Source organism: Pleurodeles waltl, chromosome 12 (genome assembly GCF_031143425.1).
Source record: "Pleurodeles waltl isolate 20211129_DDA chromosome 12, aPleWal1.hap1.20221129, whole genome shotgun sequence".
Classification (NCBI taxonomy): Eukaryota; Metazoa; Chordata; class Amphibia; order Caudata; family Salamandridae; genus Pleurodeles; species Pleurodeles waltl.
Window position 1 is genome coordinate 283,783,913 of NC_090451.1, and position 17,004 is coordinate 283,800,916.

General features: G+C 42.2%; 1 protein-coding gene across 3 annotated transcripts in view; it reads right to left on the minus strand.

Annotated features, from left to right (window-relative positions):
* DUS2 (dihydrouridine synthase 2) overlaps window positions 1-17,004 on the minus strand; it is a 403,339-nt gene that overhangs the window by 185,193 nt on the left and 201,142 nt on the right. For all 3 annotated transcript variants that reach the window (XM_069216243.1, XM_069216241.1, XM_069216242.1), the window contains one exon: window positions 16,354-16,401. In XM_069216243.1, coding sequence (XP_069072344.1) covers window positions 16,354-16,401 — 48 coding nt within the window. The remainder of the gene's footprint in view (window positions 1-16,353; window positions 16,402-17,004) is intronic.

Consider the following 17,004-nt stretch of genomic DNA (forward strand, 5'->3'; position numbering starts at 1 on the left):
GTCACACAAGTGACTTTATCAAGGCTGGGCCCGTCCGGCCAGGGGCAGAAGAAAACAGTAAGTTCAGTAAGTAAAGAAGAGACAGTGGTCAGTCCTGAGTAGGACTGCCACGGGTGTTCGATGATTCCAGTGGTCGAGTAGAGGGTAATATCAGAGCCCTGGAGTGTCCACACACTCCGTCACAACGCCGTGTTAACACCTCATCGAAGCATTTTGTGTTTCTAAGCTCTATTTTTGAGTTTAATCTTTAAAAATTCATAACTTGACTTGTGTATGTCAGATTTTTGTTGTTTTGGTCTTGTTTTGTTTAGATTTTCTAAACTGGTGTTGCGTCATTTTGTAGTGTTTTCATTAACTTACTGTGTGTGTTGGTACAAATACTTTACACCTAGCACTCTGAAGTTAAGCTACTGCTCTGCCAAGCTACCAAGGGGGTAAGCAGGGGTTAGCTGAGGGTGATTCTCTTTTACCCTGACTAGAGTGAGGGTTCTTGCTTGAACAGGGGGTAACCTGACTGTCAACCAAAGACCCCATTTCAAACAATCCGTATTTAGCGTAACACCCCTGCCAGCGGTCCTCCCCTATGCTAGGGTTTGTTGCTGGCTCCAATACACGGGATGTTTTTCTCCCTGCGCATTGGGGTCACTGTTTTTTTCTTGACCTGGACTTGCATGCCTGAGATTGTTAAAAGGGTTCTTTGAGTAGTATTAACGTCATTATTAGAATAAACATCCCAAACCACTGCGTTATGTTTCAAATCTTGACTGTGTTTCTCCACCAAGCACTCTTAACATATAATTCCGACCAATATGGAAGATATGTGACTTCTACACCTTATAAACCTCATTGCCCTATGTAACATTTCATATATTTTGATTTTCACACATGTATGATTCATGGTCTGTGTGGAATATGTGAGTGTGATGTAAATTGCTCTGACGCGCTGCACTAGGATAAATAGTGATATAAACGAAATTCAATAAAAAATAAATTATGCATGTCTCTTACATACAGGGGATGAACAAAGCCAAAAACATCCCTAAAAAACATAGTTCCTTTTAAGCACCTGTGAAGTGATATCAAGCTGAGCACCATTGCATTGGAACCTAGGAGTTAGGCTCCAGATAGCTTCAAGCCAGGATGAGGCTCCAACAAAATGAGAGGTGATGGCCCTTTTAATGAAACATATGTAGTGGGCCCTGTTGGACATGAAAATAAGAAACATCCCTTACCCCCTGCAAGTTGCTGCTCCAAATGGAAACAGACAATCTGCAGGCACTGCTAAATGGTGTAACACTGGAACAAATTCAACATATTTCACTCGAGAAATCAAGGATCCAGCTCAATAAGAGTGCCTGATCCATAATCCAGCTGGACCCCCCTCATTTCCTGCACTTTACCCAACGCTTAATTTGAACTGGTGTTTGCAGGTGGGGGCCACCAGCACTAATGTTTCTTCATCAAACTTCCACCCACAGGGAGAGAGAAAAAAAGACAAAGCACGAAAAGAAAGAGGAAGAGAAATACAGAAAAAAAGTGGTAAAACGAGAAAGCAGGGCTGTGCAGTGAACCTGCAAGAGTGAGATAAAAGGGCAAGAAGGTTTGGGGGTGGATGAAAGAGACATAAGGTGGAATCAAGACTACACAGTCTCTGTATTCTGTACTCCTGATATTTGCAGCGTTGGCTTCAGGCTTCTGAGCTAAGCTTTTGGCCTCAGCACTAAATGTTTTATAAATTGAACAGTGACTGTACCCAACTCAATGGAGCTCATTGAATCAACCATAGAACTAGAAAAGGCTGAGCTTAGACGTCTGCGTTTGAATCTGTGACCACGAGGTCAAACACATATTCCTACAGTGGCTGAATTAGCCCACTGCACCACCAGACCTCGCTTCTAATCATTAGAATCTGCTTGGGCTGCAATTATGCAATTAAAGGAGAGACTCCTCTGCACTTTAAAGTGTGGTAGGTAGGTGATGCAGATCAAACCGGGGGAAGAATATAAGCATGCCTGCCACTCGCCAGCTAGAAGCAGACTTACCTGGTCCACCCACTGCCTCAGTGAGAACCTAGGGGCTGGAGTACATGCCTACCTACTACCCTGTGCCTTGACACCTGGCCTGTAGGCTGTTTTTTCACACACTGCTAGCTCATACTTTGCTAGTGAGTTGGCACTAGCAAAATCCTTTATTCCTTGGAACCCTTAACTAGCACTACATGCCCTTCCCATCCCACTGTGTTGCCATCTTAACCAGTCAAGCAGGCCCGAAAAACAGGGGAGACTGCTATCACCCTTTTCTCAAGTATGGCCAGTGCTCAACTGCAGAAAGTCAATCTGTAGTGCACCCTCATTTTGCAGTCATAAATGCCATCAGGACTGAAGCAGAGACATCAGGCACCTTTTCTACGCAAGGTCTATTCATAGCTGTTGTGCCATGAAAACTCTGTCCATTGCACCTGTCTCTAAGCCAGCCCCATTAGCTTCTCGTGATTTTGTTTTTCCCTGGATAGTGACAGGACCATTTCCACCAGCAAACCCCTCTTCTTGCTCCAGAGGACTTGGAAAAATGTAAGACTGTTTCCAAGACTGGGCTGCTCTGATTTGTTGTGCCTGTAAGCAAACCCATGTTTTCACCTTGGGAAGGCTTGAAAGACATTTCATTTTGGTGTGCTCTATATAAATGGTCAATAATATTATATTATTTGGAGAAATTTGGCGTTTATTTTGCAACTATGTGTGCAGATGAATTTATCTGTTTAACGAAACAGTTGTTCTTTTTGACTTGATACGTTTTTTTGTCAATCCGCGTTTATTTTCTGGGGGAAATGATGTTTTAAAAACATATTCAGAAATGCATGCGCCACAACCAAGAGTTTAGAAAATAAATATTTTGATGGCTGATTTTTAAACTTACTTACTTACAAATACTGAGCAAGTAGTATGCAAGGAAATTCGAACAATCTCTCCTTCACCCAAACTTAACTTTATGCTCCATTAAGGTGTATAAAATATGCATCGGCTGTTGGTGGTTTTTGAAAGTGGAGTGGTGTAACAGCGAGTCAGCAAAGTAAGCATGTCCAACGTCTAGGACGCTTCTGTGGGGTTCTTCCCACAACAAAATGTTCAAAATACAATCTCAAGTAGTGTATTTTAAAGCACAACTTCTATACAAATTTGCTCAAAACCACTGTATATGAAAGGTCACTTATCAAATACTGAAGTACTTTAATACTGTGCCAAGTCAAAACCATTGTCTCTGAAAGTGCACTTGTTAAAAAATGAAGTACTTTAAAAGTGTGCCAAGTCAATGAAGTCGGAACCTCGCCAGGAGTTAACCTCATTTCATTTAAAATGTGCAGTGGGTGCCCCTTTAAAGCAATAATTACCTCCATTGTGCCAGGGCCAGAATTTTGATACGGATGCCTCCAATTTGCCATAGTTGTTCTGTAAATGTCAAGAATGACATAAAATATATGCCAGTGCCGAAATTCTGCTGATGACTGCATCCATTTACAATGGGTAACCCAAATGTCAAAATGACCACTAATAAGCCAAGGACAGAATGTTGTCATGGTTGTCTACATCCCACCTGTCCAGTATGCCATGGTTGTCCTCTCTAATGCTGAGAATTATCTTGAGTATGGAAGCACCAGCATATTGCTATGTTTTAATATTCCAAGAATGACCTCCAGTGTGCGAGCACCAGCGTGCGAGCACCAGCGTTTTGCCATGGGTGCCCCACCCCATATGCCAAGAATTACCTCCAATATGGCAGTGCCAGTATTTTGTCATAGGTTCCCCTAATACCAAGAATTACACAGCATGTCAGTAACAACATTTTGCCCAGGAGTCCCACCTGCTAAGGAGTATATCTTATGTGCCGGCATTGTGAATGGCTACCTCATATGCCAAGGATGACCTAGCTCAGCCTTATTCATTCGCATTCACTCTAGCTCACCCTCACTTGCACTCAGTTTTACTAAGTTTCTGATTCTAACTTAGTCGCACTTATTCTCAGTCACTCTGATTCAGTGATTTTTACTTACTTACACTGTCTTGCACACAAACACTTCATAAGGTTTTACCTTCAGCTACCTGAGCTTATGTGCTTCGGCTGATGGTACTGGGTAGATTGTCACAGTAGGAACATTGCTTCTTTCAGCCTTAGAACTGAAGCGGAATGCTGCAGTCTGCACTGTGATGCATAGGCTCCAGTTGGCGGTTTCTTACGTGTTTACATCACCTTCTCTCATCTTGTCATAAGGTGTGGTGGGATCAGTGAGACTAATGACACCACCCTCTACCGTGATGAGAATGGAGAGGATGAGTTGACAGCATGATTGATGGGTAGCCCTGGGCACTGTAGGGATTGATGCAAAAGCGCTGAGGCCTACATGTACTACTGATGCTACAGCATGTCACTAATAGGGAGGTCCTGAGGCCTGGTAGGACCCTGATGCCAAAGCTAGAGCTATGACAGTCCTGGTCAATCTCTCTGACGGTTGGTGCAAGTGCCTCTGTGTGCCTATGCCAGCCATCCAACAGATTCACTTCCTCAGGCTGCAGTAATGGTGGGCATATTTTTATCATACCACTAGTGCATAATAGATAATTATTCACTACTGGTGTTATTAAAGAAAGGTGCAGAAACCCGTCCAAGCCACCTCTGAAAATTACAAGTTTTTGTTCTCTGAAAGACCTCTGTAGTGAACAATGAATTTTAAGGCCATTTTTTGTTTTTGTCATTGTAGGTTCTTTTACCAGAGATCCTAACCTAGCCCATCTTCCCTTTGCCTTTGTACTAGATGTCTGACTTATGTGATAGTCATGGTCGAGGACACTTGACTGGGAGTGTGATTCTCATTACCTTGTACAAGGCGCTGGGACAAAGTAAGTATTCAGTTTTTATAGCTGCAAGGTTTCCAGTTTTGACTAATGCTACAGACCTTCCACGGTTTTAAAATGCTTAACATGCTACACATTTCTCTAAAAATTTGCACTCGAATACTAACTTTTGTGAAAGGTTTCGTTCCTCAAATGTGGGCCACTTTTCTTGGGGTTACCCAGGACTATTTTAGTCCCAATTCGACCCTTGGGGGCAGGAAAAACATGTGCTGGAAGACCTTTCCTAAACCAGAATCTGACACATTGATGCAACAGTCCTGTGGTGGATGAGCTGCCTGGTAACAAGTTTCCAAAAGGAGAGACTCCTCCATCGGGAACCTAGCTGTAGCCTATCCTCTCAATTAGATTGGGAAAATGCAGGTGTGTCATCTTAAGGAGTTTAAGGGCCCTGAGAAAACATTTTGGGGCCCCTGTTGAGAACAACTTTGAGACCGCAGGATGCCAGACAATACTGAATGTAAGTTACAATTTCAGAGAAAGAATCACACAAATACAGTTGAAATCTGTCTTCTCCAGTGCCCCAAAATCTTTACGATGTCATTGGGTAGAGAAAAGGAGCCCGAGATAAAGGCAGGTAGACAGAGGGAGAGAAATTGTGATAGAGAAATAGACGAGACCAAGGGCTTACGTATAGAGAGGACGTTCACCTTCTCAGCGGGGCCTTTAGAAGGTGGGGACTCTGGGCAACTGCTCAATTTGTCCATTACTTAAAACGTGATGTAAGTTTGGTCGAACAGAATAGCCTGCTCTGCCAAATCCTAAATTAATACCCAAGTACATTTTCTAGTTTTAATATATATATATATATATTTAAAATTGTATCTACACGAATCTGTATTTTTTATTTTCTGCTTACGTTGTATTTTTGTACAGGGCTAGGATGCCACTTGGTCCTGGTTTGCGCTAATGAAAGACTCAAAATAAATAAATAACCTCTTCCTTGCAACAGCCACAGAATGAATCCTGACTTTGAAAAGAACATTATTTCTTCTTGTTAAAACATTACTAAAGGTGGAATAAAACCTTAAAACTTGCCATTTCAAAAGCTGATTAGCACACGGCTGGGAGACGCACGGTAACCATGGAACGAAAGTGTCCAACTGGTTTCGTGGAAGCAAGCGTGCGTGCGTGCTCTACCACATTACTTGTTGTGCTAGGAGCTCGAGAAGTGGCAGCTGGGCTTTTATCGCGGAGCAGAGCACTAGGCTGTCATTATTCCTGATAAAAGCTGATGACTGAAATCCCAGCTGAACAGAGCTCCTAACGCGCTCAATCCAATGTCGACAATTACATGAAACCTAAGCGAGCTTCTCGAGCACCGCTCAGCTCCAGTTGACTGACGGAGGCGCCCCATAGGGGAGACCCTCCACATCAAAGTGCTCTCCTGTGCGTTCAAAGGTCACGAAGCCCTAAGAAGATGCTTTCCCTACGAGCAAGTGCTAACTAAGTGAGTCACTCGCCTCACATTTCCGGGGTTCTACGTTGGATGTTTAAAAAAAACACACACGTATCACGTCAGCCACATAACAAGCTGTCCAGGCTGTCTCATAGTCAAAGTACATTAAATCTAAATATATTTAACAGTATCACTTGAAACAACGCTTAGTTTGTGGGAAATAAAACATATTTTGCTGCCAGTTTATTCCACACAGGTTTTAGGTTAACGTACAAGTGATCAAGCAATGAGACGCCCAGAAGCAAAACATGGGAAGGTTTGAGCTGCGATGGAGTGCTTGGTGACCCACCTCGAAATCGGAGCTTCTGGTTCATTCGTGCATGGGGCCGCGCACATATCTCAATATTAAGACCAGGGTGGAGACAGCAAAGTGTTGTACATGTGCATCAGGCCAAGGAATTAAGGACAACCCTGATCCACAGAGGCAGGGGTTGCTACTAAATCAGTGTTGAGGTGTCCAACCAGCACCACATCACCATCTTTCTTCCATGCAAGACTGCTGGGGCAGAAAAGTCAGCTGCATGGGGGCGGACGTGTATCCCTACCCTGAGTGCCCCAGCTGCAGTGATATCAGGATTCTGGTACTGATTTTTGGTCATCAGTGAACAGGGATCATGTGTGTGCGCCATGACCTGGGTTTGTCTCATGGATTGCAATCTTGTTAGACCAAGAGGGAGGCATAAGGTGCTATCCTGAAGTTGTGCAAACCTGAAGTTCCGGATTGTCTGCTTAGGGGCATGTTTGTGCTTTTTAAATCTTTATTTGAGCGTTTTTACTGTGACTTTTACTGCTTTTAGAATTTTTTTACCGGGAAGGCTAGGGTCTGTTAGAGCCCGCCTTCACCAGTCTCCAGACTCTAAGGTTAGCATTTCAGCTACCTTGGGTCTTGTGTTCCGGGTTACGGGGTTTCCCTAACCCGGCACCTACTTATTTCCTTGTGATGCAGGCGCGCCTAAGGCAAGCCCGTCTGCGCCCATCCGTGTCCGACCAGGCCCGGGGGCTGGTAACTATGCCCCTCAGCAGCCATCTCCTGATCGCATCTTATATTCTTCCATTACTCTACACGTGCTTGCAGGCAGGCCTTGCCTACATAAGATGCCATGCGATACTGTTACAGAGTGGAACTGTAAACTATGCAATTGGACTCCTCAGTCCCTCAATGAGATGAAAGTATCTGATAAACACTGGCCTTTGGTAAAAAGTAAGCACGTAAAAAGCAGATCTATAGCAGGAAACATATTAACTTATGCGTTAATAAATGCCCGCTCCTTAATTAAGCATAAAACAGAAATTGCCGACTTAATTGACCATTATAAACTTGATTGCTTATTTGTTACGGAAACCTTGGCAAAAAATGACTCTAACCCAGACTTTATAGAAGCTACACCAGAAGGATATGCTCACTATAGCCAGGATAGAGCAGCAGGCAGGGGAGGAGGACTAGCTATTATCTGTAAGCCTTATCTTATTTGTGAATGGAATGGAGTCACCTCCATATCTGAGAAGTGCGAAGGATTATACTTTAAAATATGGCAAAATAGTTCTTTATTACTTGAAGGACTGTTGGTCTATCGACCACCTGGTCCATATCTGAATTTTATTCAGCACTGGCCTAGTCTAATAGAACCTCTCACTATGACATCTAGAGCCATAATTCTAGGCGATTTCAATTTACACTTTGACGACATTGAGAGCCCTCATATTGGAGAATTTCTAAGTTTTATGACTGCCTTAGATTGGAAACTGAAAGTTACTTCACCCACTCATATAGCTGGCCATCTGTTGGATGGAATTTTTACCCGCACTGGAGAACAGTTACAACTTATCAACACCCCTTTGAGCTGGACAGATCATTCTTTACTTGTGTTTAATTTTCTTAAGACTCAGGCATACCAGCAATTCGGCCTTAAAAGAAAACCGACTTGACATTGGAATCGCATTAAGAAAGAACAGCTAGAACCTGCTATGGAAGCAGGCTGGACAGCTACCAAAACTCTATCCTTGCCAGCTATAGATAGCCTTAATCAGGGGATTAGCATTGCTATGGATCAATTAGCACCCCTTAAGCCCTATGTCCAACACGCTACTAAAAAACAGAGTCACCCTTGGTTTTCTAAAGATCTTAAGATGCTTCAGAGGAAATATCGCCAACAAGAACGGCGCTGGAAGCTTAATCCCAATCCTGTTGAGAGAGATATTTTAAGAGATGTTGTAAATACCTATAAAGAAGCAAGTTTTAAAGCTAAATCTGAATACTTTAATCAGAAGATTAAAGATGCTTCCAACACCCCTAGAGAACTATTTAAAGTAGTCAATACTCTGACCAATCCTGTCCCTCCATTGGAAGTAGAAAATTCCCAAGAGTTTTGCAATAAGGTTGCGGCGTTTAAAAAAAATAAAATATTACATATTCATTCTAGCTTTAAGTCTTTGAAAGCAACGGACTATCTTCTTGAGGCGAAGGATAGCAGCACAAATACAGGCCCTGTCCTGTTAACTAATTTTCAGCCTCTTAACCCGGTGAAAATTAAAAAACTAATGTTAGAGATTAAATCAGGCTCCCCTAGGGATCCATGTCCGCAACATGTCCTACAATTGGTGCCGGATCTGGTTACGACAGCTCTTACCCCAATTTTTCAAGAGGTACTTACCTCTGGCATCTTTCCCTCTGCTTGGAAGGCTGCTACGGTGATTCCTCTAAAGAAGAAATTGGAGGGAGCTAAACATGATCTGAATAATTTACGTTCCATCTCCCTTCTCCCCTTTCAGACCAAGATCCTAGAGAAACATATTAATCAATAACTAGACAATTTTCTTACTACCTCAGGAGAACTAGACCCTTGCCAGCATGGCTTCAGGCAGGCACATAGCACCGAATCAGCACTTATCACTACCTCCTATAGGATCCGTTGTATGGTGGATGAGGGACAAAGTGCTATATTAGTTCTACTAGATTTATTTGCGGCCTTTGATACCATTTCACCTCAGATTTTAATATCCCACCTCTATCTGGCTGGAATCAGAGATGTGGCTTTAAGCACCCTCGAATCCTTTCTAAAAGATAAAGTGATTAGAGTAAGTTGTGGGGACTTTATTTCTCCAGCGTATCACCCATCTTGTGGTGTTCCCCAGTGCTCCTCACTTAGTCCCACGCTTTTTAATTTGTATGTTGCACCCCTCGCCAAACTAATAAGGACTTTTGGTTTTATTCCTACTTCCTACGCGGATGATACTCAATTGATCATCCTGGTCTCTAAGAATTGGGAGGAAGTGGCCGATCGCTTTAGGAAATGCATGCAAGAAGTCAACAGATGGATGGACTCAAACTGGCTTAAATTAAATAGCGATAAAATTGACATTCTATGCTTTGGATCAGCCAAAGGACTGTGGAACACCTGTTGGTGGCTGTCAGAATGTGGTACACTTCCGGCCCCTATTGATGCCTCTAGAAGTTTGGGTGTGCTTTTTGATAATACTCTCTCTTTTAAGATGCATGTCAATCAAGTAGTTAGAACTTGCTTCTGGACACTGAACATTTTGAAAAAGATACTCCCTTACCTGCAAAGGGAGTGGAGAGTCACAGTTATGTTAGCACTGGTCATGTCAAAGCTGGATTACTGCAATGCTTTAATGCTTTACTTGGACAAGACATCACTTAAGAAGCTTCAGCTTATCCAGAATACAGCTGCCCGCCTTATACTTGACCTTCCATGCTTGGCTTCTGCTAGTGACAGTCTGAAATTATTGCACTGGTTACCAGTAGCGAATCTAATCAGGTTTAAAACCCTATGTCTGACTTATAAGGCCACACATGGAAGCGGTACGAATGATCTTTCCTCTAGGCTAAGGTGGTATAAGCCTAACCGTCAACTTAGATCTTCAAGATCCTATCTGATCCAGGTCCCTCGGACTTGCAAAGTAGATGGGGAGATAAGGCACTTACAGTGGAAGCTGCTAAATGCTGGAATTCCCTCCCGTTATGTATAAGAAAGGAACAAAATTTCATGACTTTCAGGAGGCTTGTTAAAAACTGGCTGTTGCCCCGCTAACTTCTTCCGACACTCACCTCTCCCTTTCAAGCGATTCGATGCTTTGCCCGGAACGCGCTTTATAAATACCAAAATGTAAATACAAATCCTCCTAGAGGTAAAGGGCTACTTCCCTTACCAAGAGTTAAGTAGCACAAGTGCGGTAGTGACAGCATATTTGGTTTAGTCTTTCCTGCAGTGACAATGGTGCACAATTTTGGAATTATACACTACTTTTAAATAGTGCAGCTAGTTGTATGACCTAAGCACACACCAGACACTCCATCTTTTAAAAAGGGTAGCTTATGATCCCATGAAGTCTCACCATAAATAGGCAGACGGATAATGTACACCAGCTGAAGAGAAAGGTTCATTCCAGTGTGCACGTGAAGTAGCAGTCTTACTCTCCAGTGACCAGCTCATGTACTCATACTGAGCTCTGAATCACTGTCAGATGGCAATGATGCTGTCCCACTCACACTCAGTTGTAGTCTTTGGGTCTTGCTGGCAGATGATGCCAGACCTTGTGTTGAGAGGGATTGCTCGTCTGGTATTTCTGCACACATTTGGTCTATAAGGTCTAACCTGGCACAGCTGACCCAGCTCTGTTTGTTCAGAAAGACTGTGTAGTGGGAATGTGAACTTTAGATTTAAGTAATGTGGAGATGCCCACAGCGCTAAGTGATTTACATACAAGTAAATGCATGAAGGAGATGGCACGTGGATTTCTAATCATCTCTGCTGTAGTGTCCTCCCCAGCCTGGGTACTCATAAATGAACATGCCATATATAGAGCTTGGTCTTGCACATCTTTATTCCTCTGAGTGCAAGCGCGAACTGAACATTCTAAACATGAAATCTATTCACCACACCTTACCACTTATGTCACAATTCTACAGAGTCCATCAGGAACCAAAAGGGTCCAGTCATCGATAATTCACAAGACACAACACCCGCATGGGCATATAAGTGACTATTGCTAATTATATGTTCTCCACTTCCCATGACATCTAGCTCATTCTCTCTCATACTTCTGTTTAGAACCACTGATCCCTTTTTGGAGTTAATAGAACTGCAGTCATATGGTCTACTAAATCTATAGAGTCCTGTTTTTTTCTAAGTGATGGTAGTGGCACTATGATGTATGGTACATCTACTGATTCTCACAGAGAGGGAGCTCATTTAAACTTTTTTCATTTTGGTCAATATGTTTGTTTCAATCTCACTCCATGTCTTCTAAAGGCACCTTGCTCAAGAGTGTGCTTCTGTGGAGTCTCATTCGATCTCTCATTGACTTCAAGAGCAGTTAAATCATACTCTTTTACTTTTAGGGAACCTTAGTTGATAAGGTGGAGAAGTGTGGCTCAATGGTTAGAGCGGCAGACCCTGATGCAGAAATCTGGCCCGGGACCAGGGTTCAATTCCCGCCTCAGCGGGTCTTGGGCTCAATTTCCTCGGACCTGATAATTCTCGCATCGGTGCCTAATCTAATTCATGGGTCCCACTCTGTAACTCTGGGCAATAGCTTGCTTAATCTCCACAACGGCCCCAACAGCGCTGGGATGCCTGGCTTCACCTTGGAGGTTGCCCAGGAGTGGGCACCTCACAGGGAAAAGCCAGGAGGGGTTCCACAGCGGTATGCGTACAGCACCTTGAGACCCTAACGGGTGAGTAGTGCGCTATATAAGTACGAAGTTTACAGTTTACAGTTTTTACAGTTTATAAGAGAAATGCAATGGACAATGAAGTAATGCAAAATTCTCCCCTGCCCCGCCCGGTAACCTCCACACTTCCCCAGGAAAATCTGGTCAGGGGGGTCCTAATTATATACGAGTTAAGCTACCTCTTAAGAATGCAAAATGGGTGGGCTAAACAGGCCCCTCTGACATTTGAAGGTCATCTGTACCACAGGTCCTGCTGGGGCCTACTATAAACTTGTAAGGTTTCATAACAGGAATTCTGAGCTCCACAGAGAGTGATCAACTGACATTTTAGGAAACCATGCCCCTGAGAGTCGGTTTGTGGCTCTGTCAATTTGATCAACTCTATATGGGCAGACTAGGGGAAAAAACTATTTTGGAAAAGAGCTCAAAACAACCTGATTGACAACCCTTTACTTACAATGCCATCTTTGGCATAACTAAGTATTTCCTTCAATTGAAAAATCTCTCCATCCTCATATTTCCGTTCAGAATTAGAGCATCCCTGGGAAAGTATATTTATTAAAATGAATTTTCTATGGAGAATTATTCTTCACCTACCATGGTAATAAATTCCCCATCTTTATATGCACTCTGGCAAAAGTTGCTCTTTCCATCCTTTTACTCTCCCCCACTCCAAAGCGCTTACTGTCCTTGTCTGGAAGCCAGCCTTGTGTGGTTGCTGTCTGTGCCCTTTTTCGTGCCATAGTAGCAATTAAGGAATCACATTCCACTATTGAAATTATTTACTGTGGGTCCTCGATTGATGGATGGCTTATACTACTCTCTATTACTGAGGTAACAGCGTTGGTGATCAGTGATTTCTTAAAAACCTCCTTACTTTGCTGAATGAGTGTAGGCAATATTGTTAGATTCTGAGCAGGAGTTGAAGTCTCAGTCAAGAACCATGATTGCTGATGTTCTTCCAACATTTGTACCCCATAAGTATTGTCCACTCTTTTTATATATCATCTGGTGGTGACGCTCTAGCAAGGTATATTTTTAACTTCTCCTGAGTTGAATCCAACTGTATTTTCTGCCATATGGCCTCTTTCTCACCTTTTATATTGTTTACTGAGGATTTATCATCAATATTTGTTCCAATAATTACATCCTCTTAAATGTATCTTCTCCTGTTCTTCCCGAGTCATCTTTTTAGTTTTAAGCCACCTATATCCTCTAGGGGCTTTTTTACTTCTAATCGTTTTGACACTTAATATGAAGCTAAAGCCCCTTTGAAGGACTGATTATTTTTAAATTATTATGTGATCTCAGTGTTCAGGGCCTTCTTTTTGTAATTAGTCTCGATTTCCCTTTACAGCAATCTCCAAAGTTGGGTGAAAGCCTTTCAGCATTTCCATTTTGGTGGCCTTTGACTTGGGCCTGGAAGGAGAGGATTTTTTTAAACCTTCCTAACCGGTGTTAAGATCAAGGTGTTTGCCTTAGTGTGCCTTGTCATGTATTGCAGTCTGTATCAACATCAATGTTTTATTACTTAACTTGAATTCCATTTACGTAGCTCCTAAGAATCTTTCATTGAGGCTTAGTCTTTTGTCTTGGCTTGGTGATTCTTACTGGAGACATATTCTTGTGGCTCAAAAAATTATATGAGCATATCTCCTTGTGCTCAGAATCCAACTGAGGTTCCACCTGAACCTTCTCTGATGACTCTACACCCTGTTCTACTGAGAACCCAATTTCTTGAGAGTGGGCTCCATTTTATTTTGCTTAGAGAGATTGGATTCTCTCAACATCTTCATCTCTCTCCTGTACACCAATAGCTAGGTGGATGTATTAGAACTTTAGGCTTGAGCAGTGAACAATGCTGGCAGACCCAGCTATTTAACCAGAGTACTGCAATGACTATATGGTACCCGTCCTGTGGCTGATTAATTGATTTTCATCCTAACATAGATGTGTATGGTTGCAAATCTGCTACGAGGTGCCCAAAGTAAGACATATTTTCATAACATGGTTACTATATTGCTGAGTGGTTATTTCCCCGGTGGAAGAAACAGTTTACATGCTAAGCTGAACTCTGCTAAATTTCACATATAGCATTATACTCGCTGAATTCTGCATGTCACAAACTTTGTTATACTTGAAGAAATTGTAATAATGTCACTAAAATAATTTAAAAATAAATAAATGCATGACACTCATGCGACTTATGGGCTTTTGGAAGACTTTCTCCATTTTCATTCTCCAACCTGGGCAGACGCTACAGTAAAACCTGTTTACCTTGCCAGCATGTTGGTCTCAGTGCTTAGTTTCACTTTGACCTGTCTTTCTACGTTCAGCGAAACACACAGCATACATGAGTTTTACACATTACCCCATGTCACTGGTGACACTATGGTTCAGTCCTAGGCTTTCATGAAACATTGTAATGCATTATTGGAGTTGCAGTCCTTGGTGACATCGACTGGAGTAAAGTACCATATTACAATGGCTTGTAAATGGTAAAAAATAAAGCAGCACTTCCTGGTGCTGTGGGTAACCCAAACTAAACATGTACACCAAATCAAACTGAAAATTGTAAAGTAAAAGGGAAGTAGTTCCTTGCACAACAGTAAGCTTTTCAAGAAATGAAATGATCAATTACTTCACCATAAGGGGATGCCCTCAAAAGACTCTTTCTTGGTCCAGATGATAACTGCTTGTAGAAAAATTACTTTCAAGTGCCAAACTAGTGGACAAGTGATCCCTGATGGGCATGCACTGTTTGTGCTAAAAATGAAAGAAGGCCCTGCTGTTTATCATTTCACATTCTTTAAATTAATAGAGGGAGCATCACCTAGCCAATTTTCCCAGAAAAAACGATCTATACCACACAATAGTAACTGGGTTGCGGTGTTATTTAACTATCAGGACCCCTTGTCCAAATGGGGTTTATTGTTGAGCCTAATCTCCTATACAGTTAACCAGTTGGATTCTTAAAAAATTGGAATAGTCACATCACCCGCTAAATAGTGGCATGCAATAGGCCTCACAAGTATGAATGACATTTTGGTGTGAAAGGCAGGGAAAGTTGTTATTGGCCCTCACAAAGGCCCCTAAGACCCATCTGGGCTTCTAGAGAGGGCCAAAACATGTTTGCTTTGGATTAATGTTTCCTGGAAACATTGTTGTCCCATAGGAAACAGGAGATATTTTGGTTTTATCTATATGTTTGGTACCCTGTAATAAAAAAATGACTTTTGGGGTATACCAATAGGCATTTTTAAATATGATCTGGATCCCTGCTATTGTCCAGTTGACATCTTATACAGTACTCCCAAAGGTTTTTGTTTGAGTCTACCCCGGTAGTACCATCTGACCGGGGTGTGGATAGACAGCCGATGATAAAGCATGCCACTATTTACTGGGTGAGGAGTCTATTCCAATTTTTTTTAAGAATCCGACTGTGTATGACAGGTTAGGCTCAACAATAAACCCCATTTGGACAAATGCTCCTGACAGTTAAATAACTTCAGCAACCTAGATACTATTATGCAGTATATAACGTTTCACATTGCCAGAGATATAAGAGATATAAGCCCTTTAACAAGTACGAAGTTTTACAATCACCCCTCTATGGCGGTTTCTAAACCAAAAGAGATTTCAGTCATAAAGCATCTTAAGCAAAACCTGTTCCGCCATGGCACCCCAGCTGTAATTTCCTCACCATTAACACATGCCAATAAGTGCTTAATTTGTAAATAAATAATAACTGCAGGGGGCCAATATTTTTCTTGGAAACCCACAGCCAGTGCTGCCAAATGCTGGGGATGCAGAATACCAAGGTTGCTTGATTTGGATTGCACCTCATGCCTCTAAAATCCACTACCCCACCTTTGGTGTTTCGTTATCATACAGTTGGTTTATTTTCATCCCTGCTTTCTCTTTTTATCACTGTTGCCTATCTTTTACTTCTTTCCTTCCTATTCCGTCTTCCTCTTTCTTGTCTGGTTCATAATATGATGATGAAAACCCAGTACAGGTACTGACCACAGGGAACCATTAGGACAAATGAAGTACTTTTATATGGTCCTGTGCTATAAACCACACATAACATAGTTAGCTCCTGCCACAGCAAGCCTCAAATCTTACATGCAAAGACCAGGGCTTAGGACTAGGTATGCAAAATTTGCTGCCAGGTGGGCATGCTACTCAATAAAATTTACCTGCAGGGAAACACTGCATACAGATGTCCTAAGCTTATGCATATATTAACTTATCAATGTAATGCCTTGGTCATTAGACTTACCACCAAAACGTACCTGCTCGATTTTGTCAGGATCAGACAGCAGTGCAGCTCCCATACCGCCCTGGGAAAACAAGGAAAGCAAAATTGGCAAATACATCACCGTAATTTATCCTTTCCAAAAAGACTTCCCCTACACAAGAGCTTAACAGATTAATATAATTAAATACATGTTCATGCGTACCACACTATTGTTAGAGACTGCTTATGAATACTGTTTCCATCAACTGTCTGGGAAGAATCCTCCAGAATTATTAGAGATTATACATTCTAAGAAGAGAGATTAGAACACACTTTTCCACCTCAAATGGAGGTCCGGCAACAGAAGGATAAAGGAATCACATTCCACGAAGTGAACAAGGAGAGCAATGAATCGAATAGCAGGGGTGGACAATGCTTTTTATGCCACCCGGTCTGGGTATGTGACAGGACCTTGGTATGGCCTTCTGATAAATGGAGCTAAGGGTATGTACTCCAGACATAGGCCGGAGTAAATTGTTTCTTACTCTGCAAGAAATCTGTGTATTTGTTTTTAATTTGTGAAACGCAAGCCTGCAGAAAATCCTCTTTTGGGTGAAAACCGGGTATATTTATAATCTCAGGTCACACTTAGGAAACGTCACACAATTCCTAATGCCTTATCTGGTAGAGACCAGATCTAGCTGCA